The sequence below is a fragment of the Octodon degus genome, unplaced genomic scaffold (genome assembly GCF_000260255.1).
Source record: "Octodon degus isolate 3935 unplaced genomic scaffold, OctDeg1.0 scaffold00091, whole genome shotgun sequence".
Classification (NCBI taxonomy): Eukaryota; Metazoa; Chordata; class Mammalia; order Rodentia; family Octodontidae; genus Octodon; species Octodon degus.
Genome location: NW_004524667.1, coordinates 10,626,141 through 10,644,212, shown reverse-complemented (window position 1 = coordinate 10,644,212; position 18,072 = coordinate 10,626,141). Strand labels below are relative to the sequence as shown.

The window sequence follows — 18,072 nt, the reverse complement described above, 5'->3', positions numbered from 1 at the left end:
GCTTGCAACCTTCACCGCCACACAGGTTCCCAGCTGGAAGAGCTGTGGGCCCGCCACAAAGTGCCGGCTTGTGGGAGTCCGCAGATGCCTAGCCTGTGCCCCAGCTCCCCTGGTTAGGATTTAGCTCTTTGTCTACTTCGCTTTCTCTCTTGTTGGAGATGAATCCCAGGACCACACACAGGCTAGGCAAGTGAGTACTCACCCATTATCCTACCCTTTACGCTTGCCAGGGAAGCGCTTATTCCACTGAGCCATCTCCCCGGCTGCCCCGGCAGCCCCGGGTGCTTCAGTCTTAATAGTAGCTGGGGTTACAGGAGTCGTTTGTCCCTTTTGGTGACAGTGGTAGGATCTAAGAGCCCTGGGAGAACAACAGATCTTATTCTTGTGGGCATCATTTTGTAGGCCCTAAGAATTATGATTTTGGGGGGAGAAATGATTGTAGGCTAACGGCACAAACGAAATGTAATACGCTTTGGACAGAATGAATGGTAGTTCAACCATTGGCATGGTAGAGGAAAGGCATTTATTCACTTAAAACACATAAGAAGGTGATGAAAGCAAGTAATGCAAAGCTAGGGAGTTTGTCTAGATTTTCCGTTTTATCTTCTGCTCCACAAATGTCTCACCTCCCCATCAAACTCTTATTTCTCTTATTTTTTAAATTTATTTATTTGGTGCAGGGTCTCACTACACAGATAGGACTAGTAGTGATCCTCTTGTCTCAGCCTCCCCAGTGCTGAGATTACAGGTGTGTGCCACCACGCCCGGTTTTGGGTGGTCCACAAGGCGTGCCCAGGGTTCCAGGATCGAACCCTGGTCCTTGGGCTTGCCAGGCATGCGCTTAGACTGTCGAGCTACCTCCCCAGCCCCAAACTCTTATTTTGAGCTAACAAGGTGGGGGGGGGGGCAAACAAAAAAATGTCTTACTAATTCTGAAAAGCTAACCTGTGGCAGTATGTTCCATTCTTGTAATTCTAAAAAAGCAATACAGGGGCTGAGGAGATGGCTCAGTGGAATAAGCGCTTTCCTGGCGAGTGCAAGGGTATGAGTTCAACCCCTGGTTCTGAAAATAAATAAATAAATAAATAAAAATAAAAAAGCAATACAGTAGTTTTTAAAATCTGCCAATGCTGGCGAAATAGCTCAGCAGACTAAGTGCCTGCTTTGGCAAGTAAAGGGAGCAGGGTTCAATCCCCAGTCTTGCATACCGCCCGGCCCTTTCCCCAGGGTGCCCTGAGCCAGCAAACAAGTCCAGGCATGGTGGCGCGCGCCTGTAATCCCAGCACTCAGGTGGCTGAACCAAGAGGATCACTATGAGTCCGACCTGCGTAGTGAGACCCTGTACCAATTACATAAAACGAAAAATAAATAAATAAAAATTAAAATCCGCCAAATTCACTCAAAACCTTTCGGGCAAAAATCACTATATTGAACAAATTACATTTTCTTTATGTGGCTATTATTGCACAACAGTGCCTGGTTGAGTAGCCTGCAACAGGCTTGGCTTTAGCATCCTGTTCATGCCGGTCTACGAAAGCAGTAGAGGGTGAACTGAATTTAGCTGTTTCAGCCTTTCTGGAAGGGTGCCTGAGTAACCGCAAAAAGCAAGTAAAAAGGGAAGAAGGGGTGAGGAAATGGGGTGTGGCCAAGCGAAGTGGGTTCTGAGGAACAGGGTCTCAGAATGAGTCCGGGCGCCTTGACTTTCCGTAAACTCATTGTCTAGCCGAATCTGCCAAACTCTGGAGACCTGGGGACAGCTTTCCGGCTGGGAGTGGGGCGTGGCTAGTCTTCAGTAAACATGGAAGGTTGGAGGGGCGGGGGTGAAAAAAGAGGAAATGAAGCCGGCTGATTGGCGTGAGCCCTTGAGATGCTTGTCAAATCGCACTGCAACCTTTCAAGAAAGGCAAAAGCGACTTCATTAAAGGCACGACCTTGTAGGACTGCCACGTCTCGATCTTTCCTTTGTAGTCTTCCCACCTCCAAAAGGGGAGGACGTATCCCCAAACAAGAGGCAGGGACAAACTTATAAAACCACCAAAACCCCAACACGTACTACAAATCCCAGCGTTCAGCGCCGTCTCGGGCCAAACACCAGGTGGACTCACCAGAAAAACTACAAAGCCCAGGATAGAACGCTGCCTCTGCCGAAATTGGATCAACTCCGAGCTGCATGCTGGGAGGCCACAACGCCTAGAATCTGATTGGCTAAAATTTACAGTGACGTCTCTAAGGCGGGACGGTTTTCTTCTCAAATAGGCAAGGCAGAGGGCGCTAAGCACTTCCTGCGGACGGAAGTTGGGGAGTGTGTGCGTGCGTTCCCGCCTCACCTGGTACGGGTCCTCCGCGCGGCGCAGAAAGCGGCTGTGACCCAGCGGAAGCAATTCCTTGGACTGCCCCGGAACCCACAGGGGTAGGCGGCTGGGGGTAGGGGGGCCGCCCTGGAGTAGGGGCTGCGGCGGTCGGGGCAGACTTGGCTGCGGTCGCCGTGGTGCGGACGAGTGAGTCTGGGGCCGGGGCCGGACTGAGCCCGGGTGCGCGTGGAGGACGAGGGAGACCAGGACCCGAGGAGTTTGCAGTCTCTCGTCTCACCCCTTCCTATCTGGGCGGGAAGGAACGGAAGCTATGAACCTCCCTGGCCTCCGTGGGTCCCGGTTTGGGGGAGGGGAGGGCAGGGCAGGGCTAGGCGACAGGACCTGTACCGGCGCCCCTCGGTGCGCTTGGAAGGCGGTGGAAGGCGGGGAGCCTCGGGCGAGAACGCCGTTGCTGCGCCGAACGCGGGGAGGGTGGAGTTAGGAGCATGGCAGCCCTGCCTCTTTTCATTTTTGCTTTTCTCCTGCATGCCCTTCATCCTTTTCATGAGGCGGATTTCTAGTCTCAGGAGAGGACCTGCAGTCCTGCCCGTTACGGCAGGACTTAAAAAGTTTATATTCTGCCCAGCTAGTTGGCTGTCTGACTCGGTACATTGAGGCTTTCGTGCGTCTGCCTCCGGTCGCGTCCGAGAGGAGGCATGGACTATCAAGTGCAGTGAGTGCCCACTGAGTTTCTCTTAGGGAACTGAAATCTCTGTAGCAGCGTATATATTACGGTGAACTGTGTCATTCCTTCTGAACATTTGTGCTGTACATCTTTCAGATAGGAAAAAACTGAAATCTTTAGTTTTAAAAAATCTCGTTTTCAGGCTGACTTCTAACTCACTTTGTAACCCAGGTTGGATAGGAGCTTTTTGGGTATTTTGTGACTCTAGGGTCTGTCTGGCCTTGAATTCTGCTATGTTGCCTAGGCTGGCCTCTAGCTTCGCGGTCCTCTTGCCTAGCTCTCTCCAGAGTGTTGGGATTACAGGCATGTGCCTCCCCATCCGGCAAGATAAGAACTCCTTTATCTTTATTCTTCTGCCTCAGGCTGCCAGAGCGCTGGGATTACAGACACAGCAACGCCTCCGATTTACTTTTTGATCCTCAAATAGTTAATTCCTTTTCTGTTTAGTGGCCTAAAACGATAAATATCTGATCTTGTTTACATTTAAATTGATGTTGGACAACCCAGTTCACTCTTTGTAAGAAAACAACGGTAGTTACTCCTTTGGATGGTTTTTGTTAGTGATTATTTGGAATTCCAATTCGTTTTTTCTTACTGTGCGGGATGTAACACGGAGCCTCAAACATACTAGGCTAAGGGTTCAGCCACTTAACTACGTTTTCCAGTTCCCTGTTACATTTTAAGTGACCAGTTTCTAAATGTGAGTTTTACCTGAGGACCATCATTTAAAGAATAAATAAATTAAAAATATATATATATATATATTTAAAGTGGAGAGAACCAGTTAAATTGATAGTAATTCTATAATATACTTTTTTTTTTTTTTTTTTTTGGTGGAACCAGGGATTGAACTCAGGCCCTTGCACTTGCCAGGGAAGCACTTATTCCTCTGAGCCATCTCCCCAGCCCCTATAATATACTTTGATGATACAGTTTCACAAGTTAAGTCCTGTATACATATAGATTTCTAAAGAAATACTTCCATGCTTTGGGGACACGTCTTTTGGTTTTTTATTTTGTATTTTAGGATGTTCTGCAGGGTCTCACTGGTTAGATCGACTCTTAATGATCATACTGTTTGCAGCCTCCCAGTTGCTGGGATTACAGGCGTGCCCTACCACGCCCAGTTCCCAGTCTCATTCACCTCAGTGCGCACCCCCAGGGCCAGACCAGCAGGCCCTGCGCCTGCTTGCTTTAATCAGCTGAGCTATTTACCAGGTCCTCAGATTTTTTTCATTGTTGGATAATAGGAAAATTTTAAAATTTATATTGTGTGTTTTTTCCTTAAGTGCTTTGTTACACTAGATCAGTCTGCAGGGCATGGTGGCACACACCTGTAATCCCAAACATCCATCCGCCTGTAATCCTAACACTCCCAGAGACTGAGGCATGAAGAGTGTTGCAAGTTTGAGACTAGCCTGAACTAGTGAGATCAAGGCCAACATGAGCTGCATGGCAAGATCCTGACTCAGTAAGACCCCTCCATAAAAATCTTTCATTTTTTTGCTGAGGACCAAACCCAGGATCTTGAGCATGCTAGACAGGTGCTATGCAACAGAGCTGTACCCTCAGTCATGAAATTCTAAACTTAAGTGATTTAAGAAAATGATGTGTTAAAGAAATATTAAGCATTTATTCTGTGGGCACTTTCCTCAGTCTATTGTATTTGAACTTGAGGAAAGTTACATATGTATAAATGTAGTAAGAATTTTTCATACAATAGTAGCTGTGAAAGTCTTGAGATGAATTTTACTTAAGAAATGCTGGGGGCCTGGCCCTAGCTCAGTTCTTTAAGTGGCTGCTTCCACAAAGCTGTCAGCCTCAGGGTGCTGTAGTTCGATCCCCACAGCACTCCAGCCAGCCAAACCACCCCTGAGGGCATTCGGAAGCAAAAAAAAAATCCTTATTTCATTTTGGGGCTGGTGAGATGGCTCAGTGGTCTAAAGCACCTACTTAGAACAAGCTTAGCAAAGCACAGGGACCGCGGTTCAATCCCCCAGCACCACATGCCAGCCTGCCCCGCCCCCTGGTGGGCTGAGCTGGCCACACACACACACACACACACACACACACATTTAAAAAAAAAACTAATTAAAAAAAAGAAATGCTAAGTACAGTTAGCCTTAGCATTTAATAAGTAGAGTGGTGGGAGATGACAACAGAGTGGCTGACAGTTCCTATCTGTAATAGGAAGCCATTAAAGGGTTTTGTGCAGAGAAGTGATACCTGTTTGGATAATAGGAAAATTTTTAAATTTATGTTCTCTATTTTCCTCCTAGCTGTTTATCCTCATAGATTGTTTATTTAAATTTTATTTATTTATGTGTGTGTGTGTGTGTGTGTGTGTGTGGCCAGCTCAGCCCACCAGGGGGCAGGGTGGGGTGGGGCGGGGCTGGCTGGCTGGGTGGCATGTGGTGCTGGGGGATTGAACCGTGGTCCCTGTGCTTTGCTAAGCTTGTTCTAAGTAGGTGCTTTAGCCACTGAGCCATCTCACCAGTCCCTATCCTCATAGATTGTTGGATGAGGCTAAACAGCTAGGAAGAAAGCAGAGAAACTGACTTTAAGTGTATACAGGGTGTACAGGGTCTCACTGCGTAGGTTGTAGGTTGGACTCCTAGTGATTATCCTGTTTTCAGCCTCCTAAGCACTGGGATTACAAAATCACTGGCCACCACCAGGCCATCTTAATCGCCACTTAGCACGTCCTGGATCGGGGCCAGCACAGCCTGTGCTGGAGTCCCTGTGCTCTGCCTAAGCAGGCACTTTAGTCTGATGCGCTATCTGGCCAGCCCAAGAAGTCCTATCCCTGGTACCATGTGCTGTGCTGGCGACCAAAACCGGGTGTAGTGGCATACGCCTGTAATCCCAGCACTAAGGGAGTCTGAGACAAGAAGATCACTAGGAGTCATAGCTGCGTAGGGAGACCCTATAACAAATTTAAAAAAAAAGTGCTGTGATTTGGAATTTTTAAGCTGGAACTAAATGGTCCAGCTTTCATTCCAGGGACAAAAGAATGAGTAATCAACTGTTTTGCCTTAACATCTTAATAGTCTATTCACTGAGGAGCCAGGAAGATAGCTCAGTGGAATAAGTGCGATCCTGAGTTCGATCCCTGGTACCACCAAAAAAAAAAAAAAAAGTCCATTCAATGAAATAGGGAATACTAGGAGAGAAGACTGATCTCAGAGATCATCAAGAGTTTTATATGGGACTTAACTAAGTTGGATAACTAATGATAGCTGAGAATACTTGTAGAAGGCAACTTGCATGTCAACCACTGGGACTCAGGAAAAGCCAGAATAGGAAATAATCTGGGGATCTTATCGCTATGGGCTGGAGGACATCCTGTAGAGAATAACCATGTAACCAAGGTAGGGAAGCAGTTGAAGTTTGGTAGGATCACGTGTACTGCAGTGGATTAAGTAGATTATAGCTGGGAGGTATCTTTTAGAGTGCATACCTCAGGCCCTGGCTTCAGTCCCCAGCACCAGAGGAAAGGAGGCAGATGGATGATAGTTGGAAATGGCAAGGATGGGAATTACTACGAAGCAAGCCTTTGAGGAGGGGATCAGACTCAGTTTAAGGGGAAGGGTGGCCTTGGATCTGAAGGATGATTTCTAATCAAGACAAAAAGATAGGGCAGCATATATGGTTTATAGAAATAGGTAATTAAGATACAAAAGACTGGCAATAGAAGTGATTTATTTTTAGTTGATTTCTAAAGGTTCTGTTAGGTGGGCATGGTGGAACACACCTGTAATCTCAGCACTCAAGAGGCTGAGGCAGGGTCAGGAGGATCCTTGTGAGTTGAAGACCAGCCTGAGCTTCATAACAAGACCTTGTCTCAAAAAGAAAAAATAGTAAAAGTAAAGGTTCTTTTAATTCTTTCATAATACATAAAGTTTGTAATTAGATATGAGAATATCTGCTAATTCTTTACTTTTGGAGGAGTTGTGATTTGTTTTTTGTTTGCTTTTTTTTTTGGTTTCTGTTTTATGAGACAGGGTCTTACCAATACAGTTCAGGCTGGCCTTGATCTCACTTTGCAACCCAGGCTGGTCTCACAAGGATCCTTCTCCCTCAGCCTCCTGGGTGCTGGGATCACAGGCATGCCTCATCACACCCAGCATGTTTGCTTGTTATTGATACAGGATCTCTCTGTAATTCAGGTTGGCCTTGAATTCAGTATATATCCTAAACTGACCTCAGTCTTCCTCAGCCTGTAGAGTGCTGGGCTAGCACACCTGTTTACTTTTATAATTTGAAACAAAGGAGTGCTATCCCTGAGTTCAATCCCTGGTTCCGCTGAAAGGAAGGAATTTATAGATACTATGGAATTTGAGAAGGAAATTTAAGTAGTTTACAGGGCTGACGCAGACATTCAGTGGCAACTTATATTCTGTGTTGTGGGAAAAAGCCTTCTTAACAAAAATGGGAAGTTGAGTGTTAGTCCATGGGAGGGGAAAGATGAATTTCAGATGGATTCAGTTACAAAATGATAGCTCTAAAAGGGACTTTTTACATACAGTTTGTGTCATTCCCTTGTTTGGGAGATGACAAATCAGAAGTTCTGTTGCTTAACCTATACCTTGGTCAGGATAGAAATGTCTAATGTAGAGTATAAATTCAGGTATGGAGATGATTTGGGGTCCATAGAAGGTACTTTACTCATTGAGATTGATTTGGTAGGACTGGTTAATTTCCTTTTGGTTAGAGACCCCCTAAAAATCTGAAAAACTGTACCTTTTTTTCTGTCTGGAATTACAAATAAACCCCAGAATGTACTTATTGATTCTTATGCTGTTTCTTATCCATGAATTCTTAAGAGTAAGGGACTGAATGTTAAGAATGTGCAGTTTTTACATTTTTCAGTGACTAAACAATTAAAGAATTTAATTTGGAACATGGTAAACTTCAAATTTCTGTGCCCATAAAATAAAGTTTGGTGGAAACAGAGCCACACTTATTTATTTACATCTTGTCTGGCTACTTTTGGGGGTGGGGGGCAGAATCAGGGATTGAACTCAGGTCCTTGCACTTGCCAGGGAAGTGCTTATTCCACTGAGCCATCTCCCCAGCTTGTCTGGCTACTTTTGCACTGTAGTCACAGAGGTGGAGTACTTGTGACATAGACCTAATGACCTACTAAGCATAAAATATTTACAATCTGATCCTTTGCAGAACAAGACTCCCATTAAAATAAGTTCCACTGTGGGATGGCACATTCACTTGGCCCACAGATTTTTCCCAAGCATCTAGAATGATAGTGAACCTTTTAGAGCTTTTAGTGATACAAATTAGGGCATGTGTGCCTTAGCTTTGCCCCCACTGATCTAGAACATTACCTGTTAAATGATCAGCTGTGTGTGTGTGTGTGTGTGTGTGTGTAGAAACCAACCTTTGGTTTAGAAGTAAAGTCGTATAACTTAGTGTTTTAATGTTTACCATGTGCTAATTACTGTGCTAAATAATTTAATATAATTTCCCGGGGCCTGCCAGTTAGCTCAGTTGTTGGAAGCACCTGCTCTTGCAAATGCAGTCAGGCATGGGATACTGCGGTTCAATCTCCAGCTCCACCTGCCTTACCAGACTGCCCTTCAGACAGCCTGAGCCACCAGAAGGTGGGGGAGGGAGCTGGAGAGATAGCTCAGTGGTCTAAAGCACTTGCTTAGCAAGCTCAGGTCAGCACAGGGAACTGAGCCCCATCCTCAGGGTGGGTTTATTTTATTTCTTTACTTTTTTTTCAGAGCCGGGAATTGAACTCAGGCCCTTGCACTTGCCAGGCAAGCACTTATTCAACTGAGCTATCTCCCCAGCCCCACCAGGGTTGGTCTAGCCAGCCACAAAAAGAAAAAATGTCCTGTCATAATTTCCTTTGTTTATTATACCCCTGTGAGGTATGTGCTGTGTTGCTCCCATTTTACTGCTCAGGAAACGGGTCACAGAACGCCATGTAATTTCCCTCAAGGTAGGAATTGGCAAAGGTGTGGTCTCCAGTATATTCTGTGAAGAGCTAAAGTGAAGTCTTTTGGAGTGATAGGCACTAGCAAAAGAATGGCTAAGTCGAAGTGCCTGCCTGGTGAGCATAAGGTCCCAAGTTTGATCCTTGATACTGGAAAAAAACAAGTTTAGATGGAAGAAAATAGTGTAGCAAAGGAATGCTTGCCCAAAATTAGGCAACCAAAACCCATGTCACCAGGCACTATACTATTTGATAAGGTACAACTCCTCTCTGGCCTCTGTGTACATTCTCCTTGAGTTACTCCTCTGGTTGAACTGGTCTTCAGATAACTTGACTCACTCCCTTATTTTTTTCTTCAGGTCTCTGTCAAGTGTCAGACTTTTTGTACTGCCCTTGATGGAAAAAAAAAAAAAGCCTCATCTTCCTGTGCCCATTGCCTACATGTTTCACCTGGCACTTCTTTCCCCATTGTACTTTTATGTCACATACTTTGTCTTAGTTTTCTGTCTCCACTGTTCTTCCTATGAAGTTAGTCTTTGTTGTGTTAATTGTGTCAGGTGTCTAGGACATCACTTGTCATACTAAGGTTTAGTAAATATTGAATGGGTGAATTTGTAAGCTGGTTTCCAATACTGAGTTATTCTGTATCCCCAAACTGTTTGACTTCTTTGATGCTATTTACTGTGGGTCACCTTCACCTTGCAATTGTCTTAGTTATGTTGCTGGGACAAAATACTTAATACTGGGCTGGAGATAGCTTGGCAGTCTAAGCATCTGCCTGGCAAGTGCAGGGACCTGGGTTTGATCCCTGTTACTACATGCTATGCCGGTCACTGAAACTGGGCGTGGTGGCACATGCCTGTAGCCCCAGCACTGGGGAGGCTGAGACAGGAAGGTCCCTGAGCTCAAGCTGTGGAGTGAGACACTGTACCAAATAAAAGATTTTTTTAGCTTGCTGTTCATAGGTTTTAATCCATAGACAGCTGGTTCCATGGCAAGGTTTTGAGAAACAGTGCGTGGCAGGGATTAGGACACAGCCAGCAGAGCCTTCCTTTCCTGTTTCCAATTCAAGCTACAAGCCTGTTGGTTGGTGGCACCCACACAGCACAGGGCTTCACCATAGCCATGCTAATCCACCTGTCACCTGAAATCCAGCCACCTCACAAAAGCCACACCAATGAGTATGAGAGACTTTTGGGATAATCTAGATATGTAAGTTATAATAATTAACCTCTCCATTGAGACCCCGATCGAAGCTTTTCTTTCCTTTATCTTGAGACAGCTTTGCTCTACAGCCCAGGCTGGCCTCAAACTTATGATGCTACTGCTTTACCCTCCCATATACTGAGATTAGAGGCATGTCACCATGCCTGCCCTCTTTTATTTTGATAGCTATTACCTTAATAGCTTTTCTGTTAGGGAGTTACTTTAGAGCAGTCAGTGTCCCACTCCCCCTCTATCAGAAACTTCCCAGAAGGTATGAACTTAACTTTATTATCAATGTATATTTTGAAAAGTTAATCAGCCAAAAAGTCTTCCTGTATGACATCTTTGGAATTAAGCTATTCAGAAAAGCCATCAATTTTAAAACTTTTTAGTCTTATTTTTAAAATTTGAGGTACAAAAAATATATACTGTACAGTGGAAATGTTTACCATTTATTGTGACAAATACATAATACTGAACATTGTCTATACAGAGGCCTGGTGACGTACGCCTTTAATTCTCTTTCCTAATCACCCCATCTTCAAAAACAACCACTGGCTTGTCACCATAGTTTAATGTTGCCTATTTTAAAATTTCATATAAGTGAAACAGTATAGTGTATACTTTTATTTTTGTAGTACTAGGGATGGAAACCAGGGTCTTAACCCATTTGTAAGTGTTCCACTTGAGAGCTACATCCCTACCCCCTCCTGATTTATTTTGAGGCAGATCTTGATAAATTAACTGGGCCTCAAGCTTGGAATCCTACCTCAGCCTGCCAAGTGCTTGATATTACAATACAAAATGATTACATTTACTGTGGTGAGTGGTACATGTATATTACATCAGGCCTCAGACTCACAGCAATGGTCCTCATGCCTCTTTACAGGTGTGCATCACCACACCCGGTTTAGCCTAGCCTCTTCCTGGATTTCTGATACTCTGTTGCTACCCAGAATAGATTGCAGGACCTTTCTATAAACTGGAGAATTAAGTAGGTTATCTCCTAAATCCAGAGCCTTACACTAGGGTGCACGCTACCTGTTAGGTTATCTCCTAAATTTCTGCTTTATTTTTTTTATTTATTTATTTTTATTTATTACATTTATTTATTTTGTGTGTGTGTGTGTGTGTGTGTGTGTGTGTGTGGCCAGCTCAGCCCACCAGGGGGCGGGTCTGGCTGGCATGTGGTGCTGGGGGATTGAACCGCGGTCCCTGTGCTTTGCCGAGCTTGTTTGAAGTAGGTGCTTTAGACCACTGAGCCATCTCTCCAGCCCCGAAATTTCTGCTTTAAAAATTGCTTTTTCTTCACCTTTCCTGCAAGGCTAGAATTAAATAGTGGTCAAGAATTTCTTAGAGAACATGATAGCTAAGATAATTGTATTTTCCTGTTAGTGATATGAAGAATGTTGATGCAGTAAGATCCTTGTAAAAGATGCTGTTGTGTGTTGTTAAAACACAAATTACTGAAAAATATCTTTTCCTTTAGGTATCATTTTATAAAGTTTAAAACTACTAAAAAATTATTTTTTTTACTATTTTTTAAATTTAAAATTTTGGTGTCTTATATGCAGAATAGATGGAAGGGCAAAATTTTAGTTAAATTAGAAACTAGTCACATCTTTCATTCAAGTAAATAGTTGCTTAGTGTTTACCACTATCTAGTAAGTACAGAATTTAGAGCCTATTCTCAACTTGTTGAGTCAGTAAAAATGACCCAGCACACTGAACTGCAGCAAAGTGCTGTATATTGTTAACTTCAAAAGCTCACCTGAGTTAACGTACTTTGCTGAAGGAAGCATGAACAAGATTGAATGCAGTCTTCAGCTGGCTTCCAGTGAAGGTCGTGCTGTTCACCAAGGCCCTCAAAATGGACTAGCAGGGTCCTACACGAGTAACAGAGACATTCTTACCACTGGTGAAATTCCAAGGATTTAGAAGTCATCTCTCAGAAACCAAGACAAAGGTTTATTCTACAAACCAGGAACAAGCTTGTGTTCTATAACAGGATCCATGATTGAACTCAGGCCCTTTTGCTCGCCAGGGAAGCACTTAATCCACTGAGCCATCTCCCTGGCCCCCTTCTTCAGATTCTTAACAGAGCTCTTTACTCAACTCAGTAGGAGGGCTGGCCAAATAGCTCAGCAGATTAAAGTGCCTGCAAGCAGGGGCCAGGGGCTCACCCCCAGGGCTCACTGAGATGGCAGTTTAGACTGGGCCAGGTGGTGCTCTGCACCTGTAATCCGAGCTTTTTGGAGGCTGTAAACAGGCAGATCACTATGAGTCCAATCTAGTAGTGAGAACCAGAACACCTTGTGGACCCTTCCCAAAAATAACAGAAAAAACTCCCGAAAATACAGAAAAAACTCAGTACGGTAGGTTTTTTCGTGATTGTTTTGTTTGCCTTTTAATGAACTTTCTTGTATCTTAAGTTTTTTTGTGGAACTGGGAGTTGAACTCAGACCCTTGTGCTTGCCAGGAAGCACTTATTCTGAGCCATCTCCCTGTCCCCACTCACTTTTGCAAGTCTTTTTTACTTTTAATACATAATATATGTAATGTATATGTCAAATTCTTTGCTGCATATTTTACAAAATACTGTGTTTAAAGCAGTATTAAGGAAAAATGTGTTAACTTCTAAGTTTAGCTTCTCTTAATGTGCTGATCTCCCAATACTATTTATTTTCCTAAAAGAAAAAACATTTTTTTAATGGCTGAACAGTACTCCATTGTGAGTATGTACCAACATTTTTTTTAGCATTTTCATGTTTTTTTGTTTGGCTGAACCGAGGATTGAATTTAGGCAAGCACTTAATTCCACTGAGCCATTTCTCCAGCCCAGCATCTTTATGTTTTGATGGTCCACTAAGTTGCTTTTGTATGTAGCTGTTGTGGATTGTGCTACAGTAAACATGGGCATGCAGGTATCCCTATAGCATGATGATTGTGTTTCATTTGGGTGCATACCAGGGAGCAGTATGCAGCTGGGTCATAAGAGTTCTGTTTTTAAAGGGATTTTTCATTTTAGAGGGGTTTTGTTTTAGATAGTCTTGCTGTGTACTAGCCTCCCAAGTGCTGGAATCCTGGGCCTGTGCCAGGTTGGCACCATTCTAATTTTTTAAGGAAGTCTGTACTTACTTTCACCAGTATAGGAATATTCCTTTTCCTTGTATTCTTGCCAGCATGTGTTGTAGTATTCTTCATGGTTTGCTATTGTGATTAGTGTGTGGGGTTTCAGTGTTTTCCTAGTGGCTGAAGATGATGAATATTTTTTCATATACTTATTGGCCATTTGTATTTTTGAAGTTTCCTTCCTTTGTCCATTTAATTGAGCTGTTTAAGGTTATTTTTGTGTTGTGTTTTACATATTCTAGGTATCCCTCAGTTGGAAGTTTCTCCTATTCTATCTCTGCTTATACAGGAACTTTAATATGTCTCTTTTTTTAAATTTTATTTATTTTTGTTATTTTTTGTGCTTTTTAGAAACCAATTCAGGAAGCTTTTGCCTGTGCCTATGGATTTACGTGTTTTTTCCTATAGCAGTTTCAACCTTTCAGGTCTTGTGCCCAAGTCTTTCATCCATTTTGAGTTGATTTTTATGCAGAATGAGACATTGGGTCTAGTTGTCATCTTCTATGTACAGGAATCCATTTTCTCCAGCCTAACTTGCTAAGGACACTGTCTTTTTCCCCAATGCATATTTTTGGTTCCTTTCATACAGCTGTGTTGTTTCTGTGCTCTCTATTTGATTCCATTGGTCTGTGTGCCTAGCTTCATGCCTGTACCAAGCTGTTATAGTTACTGTGGTTGTATGGTAATTTGAAATTGGGTATTGCTATAGCTTTACTCAACTGTTTCAGCATTGTTTTTGCTTAGGATTACTTTAGTTATTCTGAGGTCTGTATTTCCACGTGAATTTTAGGACCACTTTACTGGATCTGTGGAATGGCATTAAAATTTGGGAATTGCATTGAATCTGCACATCACTGATAATGTGACTATTTTAGCAGTTCTGCAGTTGTGTGACCATGGGAATGTTACTGGTAGTTCTTTTAGAAATCACTCACCAAAGGTATTTCATTCAGGTCCTTCTTGCCTTAGAGTCAGATGAGACAAGCCCAAAACAGTGCCAAAGTTTATTTAAAAGTGAGGAGTGAGGGCTTGTGAGGTGGTTCAGTGGTCTAAAGCACCTAGTTAGAACAAGCTTAACAAAGCACAGGGACTGTGGTTCAATCCCCCAGCACCCCATGCCAGCCAGCCCCTCCCCCTGGTGCGCTGAGCTGGCCACACACACACACACACACACACACACACACACATAAATAAATATAAATAAATAAAATGAGGAATAAAAGTTTGGAGTGAATAGGTATGAGAGAAGCCAAGCTCTGCAGAGCAATCTTTGGGAAAATAAGAGAAAAGAAAGTTAACTGGTGGGGGCCTGGCCCTAGCTCAGGCCTTTAAGTGGCTGCTTCCACAAAGCTGTCAGCCTCAGGTTGCTGGAATTCGAACCTCACAACTCGCCCGCTGGCCAAAAGTGCCCTGAAGGCGTTCGAGGTACAAAAAAAAAAAAGTTAATTGGACTGCCGTGGGAAGCCATGATACTAAGCAAACCTTGGCATCTTGTCTTTCTGTTCACATGTCCTGGGAGCTTGAAAGCTAGGATGCTGGTGTAGGCCTGTCATCCCAGCACTCAGGAGGCAAGGCAGGAGAATCACTGCAAGTTTGAGACCATCCTGGGCCACAAAGTGAGCTCCAGGCCACACAGTGAGGTCCTGTCTCATAAAGTCAAAAAGAAAATGTTCTATGTGCAGGTTCTGACTTTGCCCTGGGATCTTGTAATTAACAGGTCATGCTCATTTCCCAAGCCAGCTTTGCCACATTCTTTCTCCACCTATATCAGTTCTTTTCATCTTGTAATAGCTACATCTTTCAGTATTCTGAAATTTACATTGTAGAGGTTTTTGACCCTCTTGATTAGGTTGATCTTTTTTTTTAAAAATGTTGTGAGGGGACAGGGGAGATGGCTCAGTCCCTGGTTCCAAAAAAATAAAATAAAATTCCTGTGATTTTGAAGCCTTTACTAATTCACATTTTAGTACTTTTCAGTTGATTAATGGATTTGTGTATTGGAATGTGATTGAGGCTATATGAAATAATGAGTGAAAACATGCTTACAATAACAATAATGTTTTTATATTTTTAGGAAGCTACTAAAGAAAGTTCCTGTGGAACGAAAGTAGAATTATATAAGAACATAATGGGTAAGTTATAGAAAGGTAATTTCTGTTACAATTAGTAGAAGCTAGGGCTGGCGAGATACCTCAGTGGTCTAAAGTGCCTGCTTAGGCAAGCATGCAGGGACCTCGGTTCGATCCCCAGCACCACATGCCATGCCAGCCCCGCCCCCAGGGTGGGCTGAGCTGACCATTAAAAAATAGGAAAAAATTAAGGAAGCATTAAAAAAAATTAAAAATACAAACCAATTAATAGAAGCTAAATTTTCTTATTCATTAAAAAAGATGAAGCTTTTCAGTTGAATGTAAGAAAGAAAATAGCTAAACTGAAATTAGTTAATGTCAAAAGCTTGTTTGTGTTTCTGAAGGGCAGATTAGTAATAATGCTTTGCAAGATCCAGTTGACAATAATCAGTATTGTACCTTCACAAAATTGTAACTTTCCTAACATAAAATGGTTTGTCTTGCAAAATATGTTAGGAACAATTTCAAACTGAAGTAATTGATAGCTTAAAATTTTTTCTCACATGTAGGCAGAAAATACCCTAAGAATCTATGTACTTGAGTAATCTTTAATTTTGAAGGTAGTTAGTTACGTCTTTGAGTCTTCCAGAATTTATTTTATGGAAAATTAGAAAAATTATGCCCTGTCATAGCCTTCACTAGATGGTAATATTTTGTCCTATTTGCTTTCTGTGCATGTTGTGTGCTGTTTGTCGTTTAATGTTCAAACCACACCACCTCATACCTAAACAGGTCTACATTTGCTCTCTAATTTAGTCCATGTCAGAATTTCCCAATTGTTTCAGTAGTGTCTTTCACAGCAAGTCTTTGTTTTTCCATTCTTTTTTTTTTTTTTTTTTTGCAGAACCGGGCATTGAACTCAGATCCTTGAGTTTGCCAGTCAAGCGCTTATCCTACTGAGCCATCTCCCGGGCCCCTGTTTTCTTTTAATCTTTGATCCAGTAAGGTGTCTCTTATTGTATGAACTTCTTTAGTTTCCTTGTTTGGTTTTGTTTTGTTCTATTTTTTGGGACAGTCTCACCATACAGTCCAGTAGCTCCCTCACAGCCCAAGCTCTGATTCTCCTAGCTCAGTTAGATGCTGGGGCTGCAGGTATGAGCCTCCATGTACAGCTTCCTTAGTGTCCTTCTAATGGCTTTCCCTACTTTGAGGATTATGGAGCACGGTTCTTTGTTGATAGTATTGTGTTGAACAGACTATGATGGCTAAAGTCAACCTATGGCAGTTCAGATACTGGGTAGTAGATACGCTCTTTTCTCATCTCTTGAGCCAGGGAGATGGCTCAGTGGAATTAAGTGCTTCCCTGGCAAGCGCAAGTCCTGAGTTCAATGCCCGGTTCTGCATAAATAAAATAAATAATCTTTTCTCATCTCTTTTCTCATCTTGTATTTTTATTTTGGTGTTGGCACCAGCGTTTGAACCCAGGGTCTCATACGTAGTTGACAACCACTCTACCACTGAATTGCATCACCTAGTCCCTCTGCTTTCAATTTTGGCTTTGTTTTTGTTGGTTTTGGGTTTTTTGTTTGGTTTTATTTTGGGGTCCTGTCCCTCCTCCCCCCCCCAACCAGGGATTAAACTCAGGCCCTTGCGCTTGCCAGGGAAGCGCTTATTCCACTGAGCCATCTTGCTAGCACATTGGGTTTTTTTGAGACAAGGGACTTGCCATGCAATTGGCTGGCTCTAAACTCACTATGTATCCCAGGATGACAGGTATGTACCACCACAATCAGCTTCTACTTTTTAGATACTATTATTTAAAAAGTTTTGTGTGCGGGGCCGGGGAGATGGCTCCGTGTAATAAGTGCTTCCCTGGCAAGTGCATGGGTCTGAGTTCAATCCCTGGTTCCACAAAAAAATAAATAAAAGTTTTGTGTGCTACTTTAGTCACCAGAAATGCTTCTTGAAGACTTCTGGTAGGTTTTCATCTAGTGTTGCATCCTTTGATCCAGAGTTTATACAACAGTGGAAGGTATTTAGGAAAGTGATGGTACCTTTCAGAAATGGTTTGTCTTTAACCCTCAAATGTTAACCTTGGTAAACCCAACTCATTCATCTGTCCTTCGCTCCCTCCCTTCTTCCCTGATGTCAAACCCAGGCCATTCTGTCACTGAGGTACATCCTTACTGATAATTTTTATTATTTATTTGTGTGGGGGGGGGGCAGCTCAGCCCGCCAGGGGGCGGGGTGGGCTGGCATGTGGTGCTGGGGGATTGAACCACGGTCCTTGTGCTTTGCTAAGCTTGTTCTAAGTAGGTGCCTTAGACCACTGAGCCATCTCACCAGCCCCTAATAATTTTTATTTTGTTCTAACTGCTAATTATTCCCAGCTTATCCTCACACGTGTTCCTTCTGCCTCAGCTTCCCACATACCTGGAATTAACAGGCGTGAGCCGTCACTGCAGGCACTGTTTTTCTTAATGCGTGTGTAACATAAAACTGATTCTAGTACTTATTTCAGATGGAGAAGAGAAAACCTATGGTGGCTGTGAAGGCCCGGATGCCATGTATGTCAAATTGATATCTTCTGACGGTCATGAGTTTATTGTAAAAAGAGAGCATGCACTAACATCAGGAACAATAAAAGCCATGTTGAGTGGCCCAGGT

General features: G+C 43.1%; 1 protein-coding gene across 4 annotated transcripts in view; it reads left to right on the top strand.

Annotated features, from left to right (window-relative positions):
* Positions 1-2,277: 2,277 nt before the first annotated feature.
* Positions 2,278-18,072, top strand: part of Eloc (elongin C) — a 20,686-nt gene continuing 4,891 nt past the window's right edge. Inside the window, exons 1-3 of one of the 4 annotated variants that reach the window (XM_023722427.1) lie at positions 2,278-2,410; positions 15,411-15,468; positions 17,927-18,070. In XM_023722427.1, the coding sequence (XP_023578195.1) occupies positions 15,465-15,468; positions 17,927-18,070 (148 nt within the window). In that variant the 5' untranslated portion in view covers positions 2,278-2,410; positions 15,411-15,464. Of the gene's footprint in view, positions 2,499-15,410; positions 15,469-17,914; positions 18,071-18,072 lie in introns of all 4 variants that reach the window. The other 3 variants (XM_023722425.1, XM_004637555.2, XM_023722424.1) reach the window with 3 other exon arrangements.